Source organism: Nerophis ophidion, linkage group LG23 (genome assembly GCF_033978795.1).
Source record: "Nerophis ophidion isolate RoL-2023_Sa linkage group LG23, RoL_Noph_v1.0, whole genome shotgun sequence".
NCBI lineage: Eukaryota > Metazoa > Chordata > Actinopteri > Syngnathiformes > Syngnathidae > Nerophis > Nerophis ophidion.
This window is the reverse complement of record NC_084633.1, coordinates 42,847,800-42,865,299: the sequence shown is the minus strand read 5'-3', so window position 1 is coordinate 42,865,299 and position 17,500 is coordinate 42,847,800. Positions and strand designations below refer to the sequence as shown.

The 17,500-nt window shown below is 42.9% G+C and overlaps 1 protein-coding gene across 1 annotated transcript in view; it reads right to left on the bottom strand.

Annotated features, from left to right (window-relative positions):
* Positions 1–17,500, bottom strand: part of LOC133541355 (cytohesin-3-like) — a 107,693-nt gene that overhangs the window by 48,260 nt on the left and 41,933 nt on the right. Inside the window, exons 7-10 of the mRNA XM_061884737.1 lie at positions 14,987–15,067; positions 12,346–12,458; positions 7,670–7,818; positions 7,421–7,532 (exon numbers count right to left, since the gene is read on the bottom strand). Coding sequence (XP_061740721.1) covers positions 7,421–7,532; positions 7,670–7,818; positions 12,346–12,458; positions 14,987–15,067 — 455 coding nt within the window. The remainder of the gene's footprint in view (positions 1–7,420; positions 7,533–7,669; positions 7,819–12,345; positions 12,459–14,986; positions 15,068–17,500) is intronic.

Here is a 17,500-nt window from a genome sequence, read left to right as displayed (position 1 = left end):
TAGTGTTTACATTGTGTGGTCCTACTGTGTGTAGTTTAGTGTTTACATTGTATGGTCCTACTGTGTGTAGTTTAGTGTTTACATTGTATGGTCCTACTGTGTGTAGTTTAGTGTTTACATTGTATGGTCCTACTGTGTGTAGTTTAGTGTTTACATTGTATGGTCCTACTGTGTGTAGTTTAGTGTTTACATTGTATGGTCGTACTGTGTGTAGTCTAGTGTTTACATTGTATGGTCCTACTGTGTGTAGTTTAGTGTTTACATTGTATGGTCCTACTGTGTGTAGTTTAGTGTTTACATTGTATGGTCCTACTGTGTGTAGTTTAGTGTTTACATTGTATGGTCCTACTGTGTGTAGTTTAGTGTTTACATTGTATGGTCCTACTGTGTGTAGTTTAGTGTTTACATTGTATGGTCCTACTGTGTGTAGTTTAGTGTTTACATTGTATGGTCGTACTGTGTGTAGTCTAGTGTTTACATTGTATGGTCCTACTGTGTGTAGTTTAGTGTTTACATTGTGTGGTCCTACTGTGTGTAGTTTAGTGTTTACATTGTATGGTCCTACTGTGTGTAGTTTAGTGTTTACATTGTATGGTCCTACTGTGTGTAGTTTAGTGTTTACATTGTATGGTCCTACTGTGTGTAGTTTAGTGTTTACATTGTATGGTCCTACTGTGTGTAGTCTAGTGTTTACATTGTATGGTCCTACTGTGTGTAGTTTAGTGTTTACATTGTATGGTCCTACTGTGTGTAGTTTAGTGTTTACATTGTATGGTCCTACTGTGTGTAGTTTAGTGTTTACATTGTATGGTCCTACTGTGTGTAGTTTAGTGTTTACATTGTGTGGTCCTACTGTGTGTAGTTTAGTGTTTACATTGTATGGTCCTACTGTGTGTAATTTAGTGTTTACATTGTGTGGTCCTACTGTGTGTAGTCTAGTGTTTACATTGTATGGTCCTACTGTGTGAAGTTTAGTGTTTACATTGTATGGTCCTACTGTGTGTAGTCTAGTGTTTACATTGTATGGTCCTACTGTGTGTAGTCTAGTGTTTACATTGTATGGTCCTACTGTGTGTAGTTTAGTGTGTACATTGTATGGTCCTACTGTGTGTAGTCTAGTGTTTCCATTGTATGGTCCTACTGTGTGTAGTTTAGTGTTTACATTGTATGGTCCTACTGTGTGTAGTTTAGTGTTTACATTGTATGGTCCTACTGTGTGTAGTTTAGTGTTTACATTGTATGGTCCTACTGTGTGTAGTTTAGTGTTTACATTGTATGGTCCTACTGTGTGTAATTTAGTGTTTACATTGTGTGGTCCTACTGTGTGTAGTCTAGTGTTTACATTGTATGGTCCTACTGTGTGAAGTTTAGTGTTTACATTGTATGGTCCTACTGTGTGTAGTCTAGTGTTTACATTGTGTGGTCCTACTGTGTGTAGTTTAGTGTTTACATTGTATGGTCCTACTGTGTGTAGTTTAGTGTTTACATTGTATGGTCCTACTGTGTGTAGTTTAGTGTTTACATTGTATGGTCCTACTGTGTGTAGTTTAGTGTTTACATTGTATGGTCCTACTGTGTGTAGTTTAGTGTTTACATTGTATGGTCGTACTGTGTGTAGTCTAGTGTTTACATTGTATGGTCCTACTGTGTGTAGTTTAGTGTTTACATTGTATGGTCCTACTGTGTGTAGTTTAGTGTTTACATTGTATGGTCCTACTGTGTGTAGTTTAGTGTTTACATTGTATGGTCCTACTGTGTGTAGTTTAGTGTTTACATTGTATGGTCCTACTGTGTGTAGTTTAGTGTTTACATTGTATGGTCCTACTGTGTGTAGTTTAGTGTTTACATTGTATGGTCGTACTGTGTGTAGTCTAGTGTTTACATTGTATGGTCCTACTGTGTGTAGTTTAGTGTTTACATTGTGTGGTCCTACTGTGTGTAGTTTAGTGTTTACATTGTATGGTCCTACTGTGTGTAGTTTAGTGTTTACATTGTATGGTCCTACTGTGTGTAGTTTAGTGTTTACATTGTATGGTCCTACTGTGTGTAGTTTAGTGTTTACATTGTATGGTCCTACTGTGTGTAGTCTAGTGTTTACATTGTATGGTCCTACTGTGTGTAGTTTAGTGTTTACATTGTATGGTCCTACTGTGTGTAGTTTAGTGTTTACATTGTATGGTCCTACTGTGTGTAGTTTAGTGTTTACATTGTATGGTCCTACTGTGTGTAGTTTAGTGTTTACATTGTGTGGTCCTACTGTGTGTAGTTTAGTGTTTACATTGTATGGTCCTACTGTGTGTAATTTAGTGTTTACATTGTGTGGTCCTACTGTGTGTAGTCTAGTGTTTACATTGTATGGTCCTACTGTGTGAAGTTTAGTGTTTACATTGTATGGTCCTACTGTGTGAAGTTTAGTGTTTACATTGTATGGTCCTACTGTGTGTAGTCTAGTGTTTACATTGTATGGTCCTACTGTGTGTAGTCTAGTGTTTACATTGTATGGTCCTACTGTGTGTAGTTTAGTGTGTACATTGTATGGTCCTACTGTGTGTAGTCTAGTGTTTCCATTGTATGGTCCTACTGTGTGTAGTTTAGTGTTTACATTGTATGGTCCTACTGTGTGTAGTTTAGTGTTTACATTGTATGGTCCTACTGTGTGTAGTTTAGTGTTTACATTGTATGGTCCTACTGTGTGTAGTTTAGTGTTTACATTGTATGGTCCTACTGTGTGTAATTTAGTGTTTACATTGTGTGGTCCTACTGTGTGTAGTCTAGTGTTTACATTGTATGGTCCTACTGTGTGAAGTTTAGTGTTTACATTGTATGGTCCTACTGTGTGTAGTCTAGTGTTTACATTGTATGGTCCTACTGTGTGTAGTCTAGTGTTTACATTGTATGGTCCTACTGTGTGTAGTTTAGTGTTTACATTGTATGGTCCTACTGTGTGAAGTTTAGTGTTTACATTGTATGGTCCTACTGTGTGTAGTCTAGTGTTTACATTGTATGGTCCTACTGTGTGTAGTCTAGTGTTTACATTGTATGGTCCTACTGTGTGTAGTTTAGTGTTTACATTGTATGGTCCTACTGTGTGTAGTTTAGTGTTTACATTGTATGGTCCTACTGTGTGTAGTTTAGTGTTTACATTGTATGGTCCTACTGTGTGTAGTTTAGTGTTTACATTGTATGGTCCTACTGTGTGTAGTTTAGTGTTTACATTGTATGGTCCTACTGTGTGTAGTTTAGTGTTTACATTGTGTGGTCCTACTGTGTGTAGTTTAGTGTTTACATTGTATGGTCCTACTGTGTGTAGTTTAGTGTTTACATTGTGTGGTCCTACTGTGTGTAGTTTAGTGTTTACATTGTATGGTCCTACTGTGTGTAGTTTAGTGTTTACATTGTATGGTCCTACTGTGTGTAGTTTAGTGTTTACATTGTATGGTCCTACTGTGTGTAGTTTAGTGTTTACATTGTATGGTCCTACTGTGTGTAGTTTAGTGTTTACATTGTATGGTCCTACTGTGTGTAGTTTAGTGTTTACATTGTATGGTCCTACTGTGTGTAGTTTAGTGTTTACATTGTGTGGTCCTACTGTGTGTAGTTTAGTGTTTACATTGTGTGGTCCTACTGTGTGTAGTTTAGTGTTTACATTGTATGGTCCTACTGTGTGTAGTTTAGTGTTTACATTGTGTGGTCCTACTGTGTGTAGTTTAGTGTTTACATTGTGTGGTCCTACTGTGTGTAGTCTAGTGTTTACATTGTGTGGTCCTACTGTGTGTAGTTTAGTGTTTACATTGTGTGGTCCTACTGTATGTAGTGAAGCATGTTTAGCTCGTCCTCGTCCTGCAGTGAGGAGTTCAAGAACCATATTTCCTTCAATTGCCTCCAGGTATATAGTATGCGCCTGCCTTCAATTACTGCCGGGTCAAACTTGCTTCGCAAAAATAATTAGCGCATGCTTAGTATTACCGCCGGGTAAAACTCGTGTTGTCACGAGAGACACTTCACCTGTCATCATTTTCAAAATGGAGGAGGCTGATGTCAATATAGGTAATTTGAAATCGCATAAAGGGAAGAAGATTAAAAGCTATTCAGTAGGATTTAAGGTCCAAGCTATTGAATACCGGTATGCTAAAAAGAACAGTCAGCAGCTATGTTTTATTAATATAGCTGTGGAGAGGTGGAGCAGACGGTCCGACAGACAGGCAGGGCACACTGGAGCCCAGCCCAAGATGGCGGCAAGGGGGCGGCGTCAGCGAGCGAGTGGAGAGGAAAGGATTGGAAGAGCGAAATGGACTGAGGTTTTTTTTTAAAAATAAACAAAGTCAAACTGCTAAACCCATGTCCTTCCTTGGTGTTCCTGGGAACCCGCAAGACGACGGCTTGAGACCGTCACAATACCATAGCTGCGGGTGTCAAATATGAGTCATTAAATGACTCCCGCCTCCTGGTGGTAGAGGGCGCTAGTGATCCTTCTAGTGACTATTCGGCTGCAGAAGAAGTGACAATGAGTGATGTGAATTGTGCTGGGACGGATATGACGGACCTTTTAGGATGTAACACTCCTATGCTGGTTATGTAAACAACCGGGCTGAAATAAAGCATGTTCCAGTCCTAAATGTACAGTGTATTATTTATACAATAACACTTCCCGGTGGCAGCGGTGGGATAAAGAGATCACCCACGGAGCAGAACGGGAGGGGGAGTTGTCAGAGGATAATTCTGTCGTCGCCCCAGCACTTGAGGAGCCGAGCTAACTGATAGCAGCGGTCTGATAGCAGTTTTCTAAACTGGACTTTCAATCGAAGCAGGAGGTAATGAAGGAAGATCTCCATCGAGACAGAGAGACTTTTAAAACTGAAAAAAGATAAGGAAGACTTCTATTAACAAGTTATGGTCAGAAGGAGCTGGCATGGATTTTATTTATAATTAAAAGTACGACCATAATAACGTTTTTTTTGTATAAAATGTGCTTTTCATGATGGTATCCTTACATCACACTCAAATGTTTACTGCATGCCTTTGGTAATCGCAGGAGTGAGAAGAGGTTTTAAATTCATTTGCGCCCCGGCGGCAATTCAAGGAAATAGGGTACTTTATTTGTCGCCCTGGAGGCCAGGATTAGTGAATTAGAAGTTGCTAAAACACTGCCGACTGTGGATGAACATTACCCGTTAGCTAGCTAGCTAGCCATGTCTTAAAGCAGCTCTTCCGGAGGATGTTTCAGTGTTATAACTTCACCATTATCCTGACTTTTTACACCAAAATGCATCCATTCTCCCTTTTCTGTCTACACACTGTCTGCTTGGAAGTACTCTGTGTGAGTGCGCTGCCCAACATGCTCCACTGCTGGTAAAAGCAGCAATAACATGACGTGACCACGACGCGCCGTCATGCCTGTGGGAAAAAAATATATGGCGAACCGGTGCTTTTCAAAGAGTATATAGTACCGTCTTTGATTCATTAGTACCGCGATACTAGACTGGTACCAGGATACCATACAACCCTAGTGTCTACCCTCACACTCCTCTCCATTATGTCAGTGTTTTGCAACCTTTTTGGAGCCAAGGCACATTTTTGGGGCTGAAAAAAATGTGGAGGCAGACCAGCAGCAGAAATCATTAAACAAAACTCAGTTGACAGTAAAAAGTGGTTGTGGCAATTGTTGGATATGACTTTAAAGCATAAGCAAGCATGCATGACTATAGCTCTTGTCTCAAAGTAGGTGTACTGTCACATCACACCCTGACTTATTTCACCGTTTTGCTCTTTTACTTCTTGTCTTGCACTCCTATTTTAGTGGCTTTTACTCATTTTTTTGGGGCAGTTTCATGTCTTCCTTTGAGTGATATTCCCCGCATCTACTTTGTGTTTAGTGATCAAGAATATTTCACTTGTTTTTATCCTTCTTTGTGGGGACATTGTTGATTGTCATGTCCTGTTGGGATGTACTTTGTGGACGCCATCTTTGCTCCACAGTAAGTCTTTGCTGTTGTCCAGCATTCTGTTTTTGTTTACTTTGTAACCATCGGTTTTCTGCATAGCCTTTCTTAAACTTCAATGTCTTTTTCTTAGTGGCACTCACCTTTTGTTTATTTTTGGTTCAAGCATTAGACATCTTTTTACCTGCACCCTGCCTCCCGCTGTCTCCGACATCTACAAAGCAATTAGCTAGCGGCTGCCACCTACTGACATGGAAGTGTATTACAGGGTTACTCTGCCGAGCTCTAGACAGCAGCGACACTCAACAACAACACATCATTTGCAGACTATAATGACTGCTTTGCAAAAAATATTTTGAACATAAATACCGTATTTCCTTGAATAGCCAAAGGGGCACTAATTAATTTAAAACCTCTTCTCACTCCTGCGCTTATTCAAGGCATGCGGTAAAAGTAAGCAGGCGCTAATACGTTTTAAACCTCTTCTCACCCCGCGCTTACCATTGGCATGCAGTAAAAAATTGAGTGTGGTTAAAAAAAAAATTATTCTGCGACTGCGGCCCGGTGGTTGGGGACCGCTGCTCTACAACATGTCATGGCGCCCACTTTTACACCAGGCTGTCTGCATGCCGGACGGACACATGCATTTCACTGCTTCTTATACGAGATTGCAATGCATACTTGGTCAACAGCCATACCTTTTACACTGAAGGTTGTAATATAAACAACTTTAACACTCTTACTAATATGGACCACACTCTGTGAACCCACACCAAACACATTTCTGGAGAACATCGGTTCTGTAACACATTATAAACGAAACATAAGAATTACCCAGAATGCCATGCATCCATGACTCTTGGCTATATTATACACGCGCCCCCAACCCCGCCCACCTCAACTGACGTGCGGGGGGGTGTATAATATAGCCAAGAGTCATGGATGCATGGCATTCTGGGTAAGTGTCATGTTGCGTTTATAATGTGATACAGAGCCGATGTTCTCCCGAAATGTGTTTGTCATTTTTGTTTGGTGTGGGTTCACAGAGTGTGGCGCATATTAGTAAGAGTGTTAAAGTTGTTTTGTATCACAACCATCAGTGTGATCTGTATGGCTGTAGAACAAGACCCCTGGTTTACACATAGAGTAGAAAAAAAAACTCCCCCACCATTTTGAAAAAGACAACAGTGGAAGCGTCAATCGTGACGTCACGAATTTGACCCGGCGGTAAAAGTAAGCATGCGCTAATAAATTTGGGGAGCGAGTTTGACCCGGCAGTAATTCAAGGAAGGCACATATTACATGCCTGGCAGCTATTCAAGGAAATAAGGTAGGTGGAATGAGATCATCTCCCGCGGCACAGCGGACTGGTGGTTGAAAAGCACTGCGTGATATTACAAAAATGAGTGGTGCAGAAAAAGGATATTGATTTGGAAGCGCAGGGTGGGTACAGCTCAGAATAGTAAGGAATGTACACACACCTAATTTCAGCAGCCAGCCCTCCCTGTCCGGGTTGAAGAAGGTGTGCGTCAGGTCGTTGCCGTCATCCTCCGGGATCTTAAAGGGTTCACTCTTGATGCTGTCGTAGAGATTCTGGATGGTGGCAGAGGACAAAACAAAAGGCTTGCAGTACGTAGTGGCTGAAAGAGAGGCTGCCATTTAAAAAGGGACATGTGGCGCCTGCTTGATACAACAATGTCACTTAAGGTCCTTGGCGGGATAGTCTTTACCCTGAGTAGCTCCTCCGGGAGGTCCCCGCCCTCGTTGATGCCTCGGTTCATGGAGATGAAACGCTCCACGGGGGGCTTGTCTCGCACGTTGGGGTTGTGCAGGCTGGTGTTCAGCATGATGACGGCGAAGGACAGCACGTAGCAGGTGTCTGCCCGGGTGACAACACACACTCAAATACTGCGCTTCACACCTTCAACCCCTTGGAAGGACTTTGAAAACCAGTGCATGCTTCTACAAAAGCAGTGAACTTGTCACCTTGTGCAAATGTTAAATAAAAAGAGAAAACAAGAAATCCTTTTCAACTTATATTCAATTGAATAGACTGCAAATACACCATACATAAAAGTTCCAACTGAGAAACTTGGTTATGTTTCACAAATATTAGCTCATTTGGAATTTGATGCCTGCAACATGATTCAAAAAAGCTGGCACAAGTGGCAAAAAAGAGTGAGAAAGTTGAGGAATGCTCATTACACCCTTATTTGGAACATGTCACAGGCTAACCAATCTGGTGCACTAGGCAAGTTTTACATCGGCAGTGAAGTATACTCACAAGAAACCGAATAGCTTTGTCTTTGACCTTTTTTTTTATTTAAAGAAAGCAAATTAACAATCAGAATAGTTCAGATGAAAAAACATATGAATAAATAAATACAAAAAATAAAAAATGAATATATGAAATACAAAATGTGTGGCACTGGCGTGGCGCCCCCTGCTGGGCGGCGCCCTTTGCATTTGCCTATACGGCCTATGCCAAGGGCCACAGGTGAACAGGCTAATTGGGAACAGGTGGGTGCCATGATTGGCTATAAAAGCAGCTTCCATGAAATGCTCACTCATTCACAAACAAGGACGGGGTGAGGGGCACCACTTTGTCAACAAATGCCTGAGCACATTGTTTAAGAACAACATTTCTCAACAAGGAATTTAGGGATTTCACCATCTACGCTCTGTAATATCATCAAAAGGTTGAGAGAATGTGGAGAAATCACTGCATGTAAGCCATGATATTACACACCTTCCATCCCTCAGGCGCTACTGCATCAAAAAGCCACATCAGTGTGTAAAGAATATCACCACATGGGCTCAGGAAGACTTCAGAAAACCACTTTCAGTAACTACAGTTGGTCGCTAAATCAGTAAGTGCAAGTTAAAACTCTACTATGCAAAGCCAAAGCCATTTATCAACAACACCCAGAAACGCTTCGCTGGGCCTGAGCTCATCTAAGATGGACTGATGCAAAGTGGAAAAGTGTTCTGTGGTCTGACGAGTCCACATTTCAAATTGTTTTGTTTTTTTTGCAAATATTATCTGATTTTGAATTTGATGCCTGCAACATGTTTCAAAAAAGCTGGCACAAGTGGCAAAAAAGAGTGAGAAAGTTGAGGAATGCTCCTCAAACACTTATAAAGGACATAATGTCACGGCTGTCTTGACTTTCCATTATTTGTTTGTGATGTAGTGATTGGAGCACATACTTGTTGATCACAAAAAAACATTCATGAAGTTTGCTTCTTGTATGAATTTATTATGGCTCTACTGAAAATGTGAGCAATCAAAAGTATACGTACAGCAATGTTAATATTTGCTTACATGTCCCTTGGCAAGTTTACCTGCAATAAGGCACTTTTGGTTTAATTGAGTTGAAAAAGGGATCTCCTTTAGTCTACACCACAGTGGAGACTATTCCTCCTGGGGTCCAGGCAAAAATAAAAAAAATCACACAATCACAAAACAAAAGATGACAATGCAGTATAACATGATCAACAATAACGTATTGTAATACAAAAATAGCAAAAACAAACAACAATAACTAGGAGTTTACATAATAATGTTTATACCAAAAATATGGTGCTTGAATTTTTCACCACAAAATTGTGCAGTTCAGCTAAATATGTTGCTTTTCTGACATGGACTTGTTTCTTCAGCATTGTCCACACCTTTAAGTCAGGACTTTGGGAAGGCCATTCTAACCTGATGTAGCCATCCCTTTACCACTTTTGAGGTTTGTTTGGAGTCATTGTCCTGTTGGCCCAAGACCCAACTGCGCCCAAGACCCAACCTCCCCCCCTGATGATTTTAGCTTGTCCTGAACAATTTGGAGCTAATCTTCCTTTTTCATTGTCTCATTTAAAGCAGCAGTTCCGTTGGCAGCAAAAAAGGCCCAGAGGCACATAGCTGGTTGTCCAGGAGATACTTGGGGAAGAGGAAGCAAGAAGGTGCGCACAAGCTGCGGCACAGGCCAAACAAGGGCAGTGGATGGCATGGGAAGGAGTGGAGAAGAGGAGGATCTCCTGGAAAGAGCTGTGGGAGATGGAGGCATTCAGGGCCAGCTCTATCATCAGGGCTGCCTTCTCCAAAAAATCTCAGCCAGTGGTATGGTGAGGACCCCACATGCCCTCTATGTCCGAGTCCAGCAACACTGAAGCACATCCTGGCGGGCTGCAAGACCAGCCTCACCCAAGGCCGTTACACCTGGCGGCACAACCAGGTGCTAAAGTGTCTTGCAGCAGGGCTGGAAAGTCAACCGACAAGTGTCAATGCCCTTCCTCCCCCGTCATCCCGTTGGCAAGCAACAACATTTGTCTGGGAGGGCGAGGGTCAAGCCAACCTCACCCCCACAAGACCAGACACTGGACAGCTAGGCGGGGCACGGGACTGGAAACTGATGGCAGACCTGGGCCAGAGGCTCTGCTTCCCAGTTGACATCGTGTCCCCCAACCTGCGGCCAGATCTTGTTCTGTGGTCAGCTTTGCTCAGGCTCGTCTACATCACGAAGCTCACGGTGTCCTGGGAGAGTACAATGGAGGAGGCCTACGAGCGCAAGAAGCTGAGGTACACTGAGCTTGCAGCCGAGGTGCAACAGCAAGGTTGGAAAGCGAGGGTCCGCCCAGTGCAGAGGGGTTGTGGCCACCTCAACATCCAGGCTCCTCAGTGCAGAGGGTTTGTGGCCACCTCAACATCCAGGCTCCTCAGTGCAGAGGGTTTGTGGCCACCTCAACATCCAGGCTCCTCAGTGCAGAGGGTTTGTGGCCACCTCAACATCCAGGCTCCTCAGTGCAGAGGGCTTGTGGCCACCTCAACATCCAGGCTCCTCAGTGCAGAGGGTTTGTGGCCACCTCAACATCCAGGCTCCTCAGTGCAGAGGGTTTGTGGCCACCTCAACATCCAGGCTCCTCAGTGCAGAGGGTTTGTGGCCACCTCAACATCCAGGCTCCTCAGTGCAGAGGGTTTGTGGCCACCTCAACATCCAGGCTCCTCAGTGCAGAGGGTTTGTGGCCACCTCAACATCCAGGCTCCTCAGTGCAGAGGGTTTGTGGCCACCTCAACATCCAGGCTCCTCAGTGCAGAGGGTTTGTGGCCACCTCAACATCCAGGCTCCTCAGTGCAGAGGGCTTGTGGCCACCTCAACATCCAGGCTCCTCAGTGCAGAGGGTTTGTGGCCACCTCAACATCCAGGCTCCTCAGTGCAGAGGGTTTGTGGCCACCTCAACATCCAGGCTCCTCAGTGCAGAGGGCTTGTGGCCACCTCAACATCCAGGCTCCTCAGTGCAGAGGGCTTGTGGCCACCTCAACATCCAGGCTCCTCAGTGCAGAGGGTTTGTGGCCACCTCAACACCCAGGCTCCTCAGTGCAGAGGGTTTGTGGCCACCTCAACATCCAGGCTCCTCAGTGCAGAGGGTTTGTGGCCACCTCAACATCCAGGCTCCTCAGTGCAGAGGGTTTGTGGCCACCTCAACATCCAGGCTCCTCAGTGCAGAGGGCTTGTGGCCACCTCAACATCCAGGCTCCTCAGTGCAGAGGGTTTGTGGCCACCTCAACATCCAGGCTCCTCAGTGCAGAGGGTTTGTGGCCACCTCAACATCCAGGCTCCTCAGTGCAGAGGGCGAGGGAAGGCCCACCGGCAGGCAGTGAAAGACCTCTCCAAAGCCGCTGAAAAGGGGAGTCAGTGGCTGTGGGTCAAGCGAAGGGACTCCACCTGGGCTTTCAAGTGAGTTGATGGCATCTAGGGAGTGATCCTGGGACGCTGGGACTCACTGCTGAACCCCTCTGGAGGTGTCCTGGGCCTATCAGCGAAACACTGAGGAAGGGGGGCGCCCACTTGATAAACCAGAAGAGGCCTTCACTCACTTGACCATCCCAGAGGTGTCTCAAGTATGCAGTAGGGGATTGTAACATCTAGTCCTATACAACAGATATTCATTGTCCCATTTAAAGCAGCAGTTCCATTGGCAGCAAAACAGGCCCAGAGCATAATACTACCACCACCATGCTTGGCGGTAGGGATGATGTTCCTGGGATTAAAGGCCTCACCTTTTCTCCTCCAAACATATTGCTGGGTCTTGTGGCCAAACAGCTCTATTTTTGTTTCATCTGAGCACAGAACTTTCCTCCTGAAGGTCTTCTCTTTGACCATGTGATGTCAGAGATGTAGAAATGATTGGAACCTCAAGACAGCCATGACATGATGTTCTTTACAAGTGTATGTAAACTTTTGACCACGACTGTACATGTTGATGATAATCACTCTTCAGTGTTTATTATGCATGTGTTTCCAATGGGAACCTTGGAGGGAAGACAGCAGTATTTATGTACAGCTGATGATGTCATATACCCTCTGTGACTTATATACAGCACATTTGTGTGTGTGTGTGTGTGTGTGTGTGTGTGTACCTGTGGACTGGAAAACGCCAGGATTGCATTGGCAGTACCTGGAAGCAAAGGCCTCCATCATCCGATCGATCTTCTGAGCTTCACCAGGAAGTCTGAAGCTCCACAAGAACTGCCTGCAACAGAAGTACAGTACAGTTACATTGCATTCAACTTGATGATAAATACTCAATAATAATAACTATAGTAATAAAAAATAACAGGCTTTTGCGACCCATTCTATAATCACTCCAACAAGGTTTCATTGTCTAGCTAATTCTTATTTTTACGCTTTTTTTTTCCAAATTCCATCGTAAGTTATACTCTTCTGACACCACCAGATGGTAGTGTAAGTGTCCACATAAGCGGCCATATGACCCCAATTCAGTAGTGTACACCATTTTGGAAATAGGAGCTAAAAGGTGCTGTCCACGCATGTGGACACTGAGCCTTTAGAGCAGGGGTGGGGAACCTAGGGCTCTAGAGCCAGATGTGGCTCTTTTGATGACTGCACCTGGCTCTCAGATAAATCTTAGCTGACATTGCTTAACACGATAAGTACCGAATAATTCTGCTGGTAATCACAGTGTCAAAAATAACATTCAAAATATAAAACATGCATTTCATGGATTTTAATCCATCCATCCGGTTTCTACTGCACGTGTTCAAGAAGTCGCATTAATGGTAAGAAATGTTCTATTTATTGTTGGTTAGCTTCAGAATAACAATGTTATTAAAAAAGAATAAGATACCGGTCTTACTTAAAAATGCATGCATTTAGTTGTATTCAGTCTTAAAAAATATATTATAGGGCTCTCATGGAAATACTTTTTAAAATATTTGGCTTGTCCATGGCTCTCTCAGCCAAAAAGGTTCCCGACCCCTGCTTTAGAGGTTTTAACCAAGTATGGTGTGTTTTTTTTCCATACAAACAACCTATCTGGATTCGATAAGAGAATTAATAAGGAATCGGTTTGATAAGAGGATTCGATAATGGCATAAAAAAATGTATAATTTTAAACAAACATCTTCCCTAAGGGTGACTCACTGATACATTCCTGGATGTGGACCTGGATGTACCCAGGGCAGACCTGGGCAAACTAAGGCCCTGGGATCACATGCCACTAACCCACTGGACATTCCCAAATCCTTTCTTTAGATGTTTAAGATGGAAAATAATTTCTAATAACTAAGTCTTCACCTATACTAAGTCTTTCAGTGGTTGGAATCTGCAACTTCAACCTGAGACTAACACCCTCCCGCCTCCTCATCCCACCCCCCGGATTGTAAATAATGTCAATAATTCAATGTATATACTATGATGATTAACCTGTGTGATGACTGTATTATGTTGATAGTATATATTTGTACCATGAATTGATGAAGGTGGACCCCGACTTAAACAAGTTGAAAAACTTATTGGGGTGTTACCTTTTAGTGGTCAATTGTAGGGAATATGTACTGTACTGTGCAATCTACTAATATGTACTGTACTTTGCAATCTACTAATATGTACTGTACTGTGCAATCTACTAATATGTACTGTACTGTGCAATCTACTAATAATATGTACTGTACTGTACAATCTACTAATAATATGTACTGTACTGTGCAATCTACTAATATGTACTGAACTGTACAATCTACTAATATGTACTGTGCAATCTACTAATATGTACTGTGCAATCTACTAATATGTACTGTACTGTGCAATCTACTAATATGTACTGTGCAATCTACTAATATGTACTGTACTGTGCAATCTACTAATAATATGTACTGTACTGTGCAATCTACTAATAATATGTACTGTACTGTGCAATCTACTAATATATGTACTGAACTGTACAATCTACTAATATGTACTGTACTGTGCAATCTACTAATATGTACTGTGCAATCTACTAATATGTACTGTACTGTGCAATCTACTAATATGTACTGTACTGTGCAATCTACTAATATGTACTGTGCAATCTACTAATATGTACTGTACTGTGCAATCTACTAATAATATGTACTGTACTGTGCAATCTACTAATAATATGTACTGTACTGTGCAATCTACTAATAATATGTACTGTACTGTACAATCTACTACTAATATGTACTGAACTGTGCAATCTACTAATAAAAGTCTCAATCAATCAATCCCTTTTGCATGATATAGTAGTTACTTTGGTACGGCAGTGGAGGCTCCTCTATGGGGTCTTGGGGCACTAGGAGGTTAATCCCTCTACTACTGTAACCCCAGGTGGCCCTTGGCAGAAGCCCAGTACCTGACTGCCCCCTAGCCAGGGATACAGTGAAGACCTCAACGGCGGAGCAGGCGGAACACAGAAGATTTAAGAACTACCACTACGGCTGTGATGGCGGGAGAAGGCTGCAGCAGAAAAGGGTCCCCAGTCGTCTTGGAGTCCATGCCACTGGACCCTGACCCCATTGTGTCAAGGATGTTGTGGTGACTGTCTGTGCACCAGTCTCCCCACCTTAAACTAAGTCACGCACAGGCATCCTCCATGAAGGGATACACCCCTACCAGGAGGACCATCATACTTGTTGGAGTGACCGCCGATGATGATGACTTGTGTAATGTTTGGTGAAGGTCCAAAGTCGGGTCGACACAAACGTGTACGACTTGCATTGTCAGTTTAGGCCAACTCACCTCAAGGCTTGTACGAGGTTGAGATCGGCGAACTCGTGCAGCTCCACGAAGGCCTGGAGAACTTTGATGTTGAAGTCATCCCTGGGGGAGAGGAGGTGGTCACATGATCAACTGTTGACACCACATCTTCACAAATACAGAGAGGAGGTGGTCACATGATCAACTGTTGACACCACATCTTCACAAATACAGAGAGGAGGTGATCACATGATCAACTGTTGACACCACATCTTCACAAATACAGAGAGGAGGTGATCACATGATCAACTGTTGACACCACATCTTCACAAATACAGAGAGGAGGTGGTCACATGATCAACTGTTGACACCACATCTTCACAAATACAGAGAGGAGGTGATCACATGATCAACTGTTGACACCACATCTCCTGCACAAATACAGAGAGGAGGTGGTCACATGATCAACTGTTGACACCACATCTTCACAAATACAGAGAGGAGGTGATCACATGATCAACTGTTGACACCACATCTTCACAAATACAGAGAGGAGGTGATCACATGATCAACTGTTGACACCACATCTTCACAAATACAGAGAGGAGGTGATCACATGATCAACTGTTGACACCACATCTTCACAAATACAGAGAGGAGGTGGTCACATGATCAACTGTTGACACCACATCTTCACAAATACAGAGAGGAGGTGATCACATGATCAACTGTTGACACCACATCTCCTGCACAAATACAGAGAGGAGGTGGTCACATGATCAACTGTTGACACCACATCTTCACAAATACAGAGAGGAGGTGATCACATGATCAACTGTTGACACCACATCTTCACAAATACAGAGAGGAGGTGATCACATGATCAACTGTTGACACCACATCTTCACAAATACAGAGAGGAGGTGATCACATGATCAACTGTTGACACCACATCTTCACAAATACAGAGAGGAGGTGATCACATGATAAACTGTTGACACCACATCTTCACAAATACAGAGAGGAGGTGATCACATGATCAACTGTTGACACCACATCTTCACAAATACAGAGAGGAGGTGATCACATGATCAACTGTTGACACCACATCTTCACAAATACAGAGAGGAGGTGATCACATGATCAACTGTTGACACCACATCTTCACAAATACAGAGAGGAGGTGATCACATGATCAACTGTTGACACCACATCTTCACAAATACAGAGAGGAGGTGATCACATGATCAACTGTTGACACCACATCTCCTGCACAAATACAGAGAGGAGGTGGTCACATGATCAACTGTTGACACCACATCTTCACAAATACAGAGAGGAGGTGATCACATGATCAACTGTTGACACCACATCTTCACAAATACAGAGAGGAGGTGGTCACATGATCAACTGTTGACACCACATCTTCACAAATACAGAGAGGAGGTGGTCACATGATCAACTGTTGACACCACATCTCCTCTCCACTCTGGCTTATTCCTACACTTGGAAAGCACTATTTATTACACTACGCTGCCTCATAAATCCATCCATCCATTTTCTACTGCTTCTCCCTTTCGGGGAGGTGGGGGTTGCTGGAGCCCATCGCAACCGCATTCGGGCGAAAGGCGGGTACACCCTGGACAAGTCGACACCTCATCGCAGGGCCAACACAGATAGACAGACAACATTCACACACTAGGGACCATTTAGTGTCGCCAATCAACCTATCCCCAGGTGCATGTCATTGGAGGTGGGAGGGGCCTATCCCCAGGTGCATGTCTTTGGAGGTGGGAGGGGCCTATCCCCAGGTGCATGTCTTTGGAGGTGGGAGGGGCCTATCCCCAGGTGCATGTCATTGGAGGTGGGAGGAGGCTGGAGTACCCGGAGTAGAACCCAAGCAGTCATGGGGAGAACATGCAAACTCCACACAGAAAGATCCAGAGCACAGGACCTTCGTATTGTTAACCCCTCTTAACAAATATTGATTGCTTTTATTGATAAATCTATTTTTTTTTTATTGAAACATTTAAAAATGAGCTGATGATGTCAGTCCAGCTATTTTATCTTATTTTATTATTACATTTCTGAGTCGATGACTTTGTTGGCATTGATCATCGCAATATTCACTCTCAGTGCTTCTGGAGTGAAAGTGGAATTGAAATGACAAAATATTGCAATATCACAGAAACAGAAAAAACTTTGAGCAATCGTTCTCAATTTCATAAGAAAAAAGTCCTCACATTGTGAGAAAAAGACTGCTTTTAGTTCATTGATTTTTTTAAAGAAGTTATTGTCTTTATTTACTTCAAGTTATTACAGAATGTCTCTATATACATATCTATTTACCTCATTTGATTAATTTTGTCCAAAGGGGGTGCATTTCAATTCCCCCGGTCACCTGTGGGATGTTGCAAATAAGTGTTTGAGGAGCATTCCTCAACTTTCTCACTCTTTTTTGCCACTTGTGCCAGCTTTTTTGAAACATGTTGCATGCATCAAATTCCAAATGAGATAATATTTGCAACAAAAAAAAAAAATCTATTTGAAATGTGG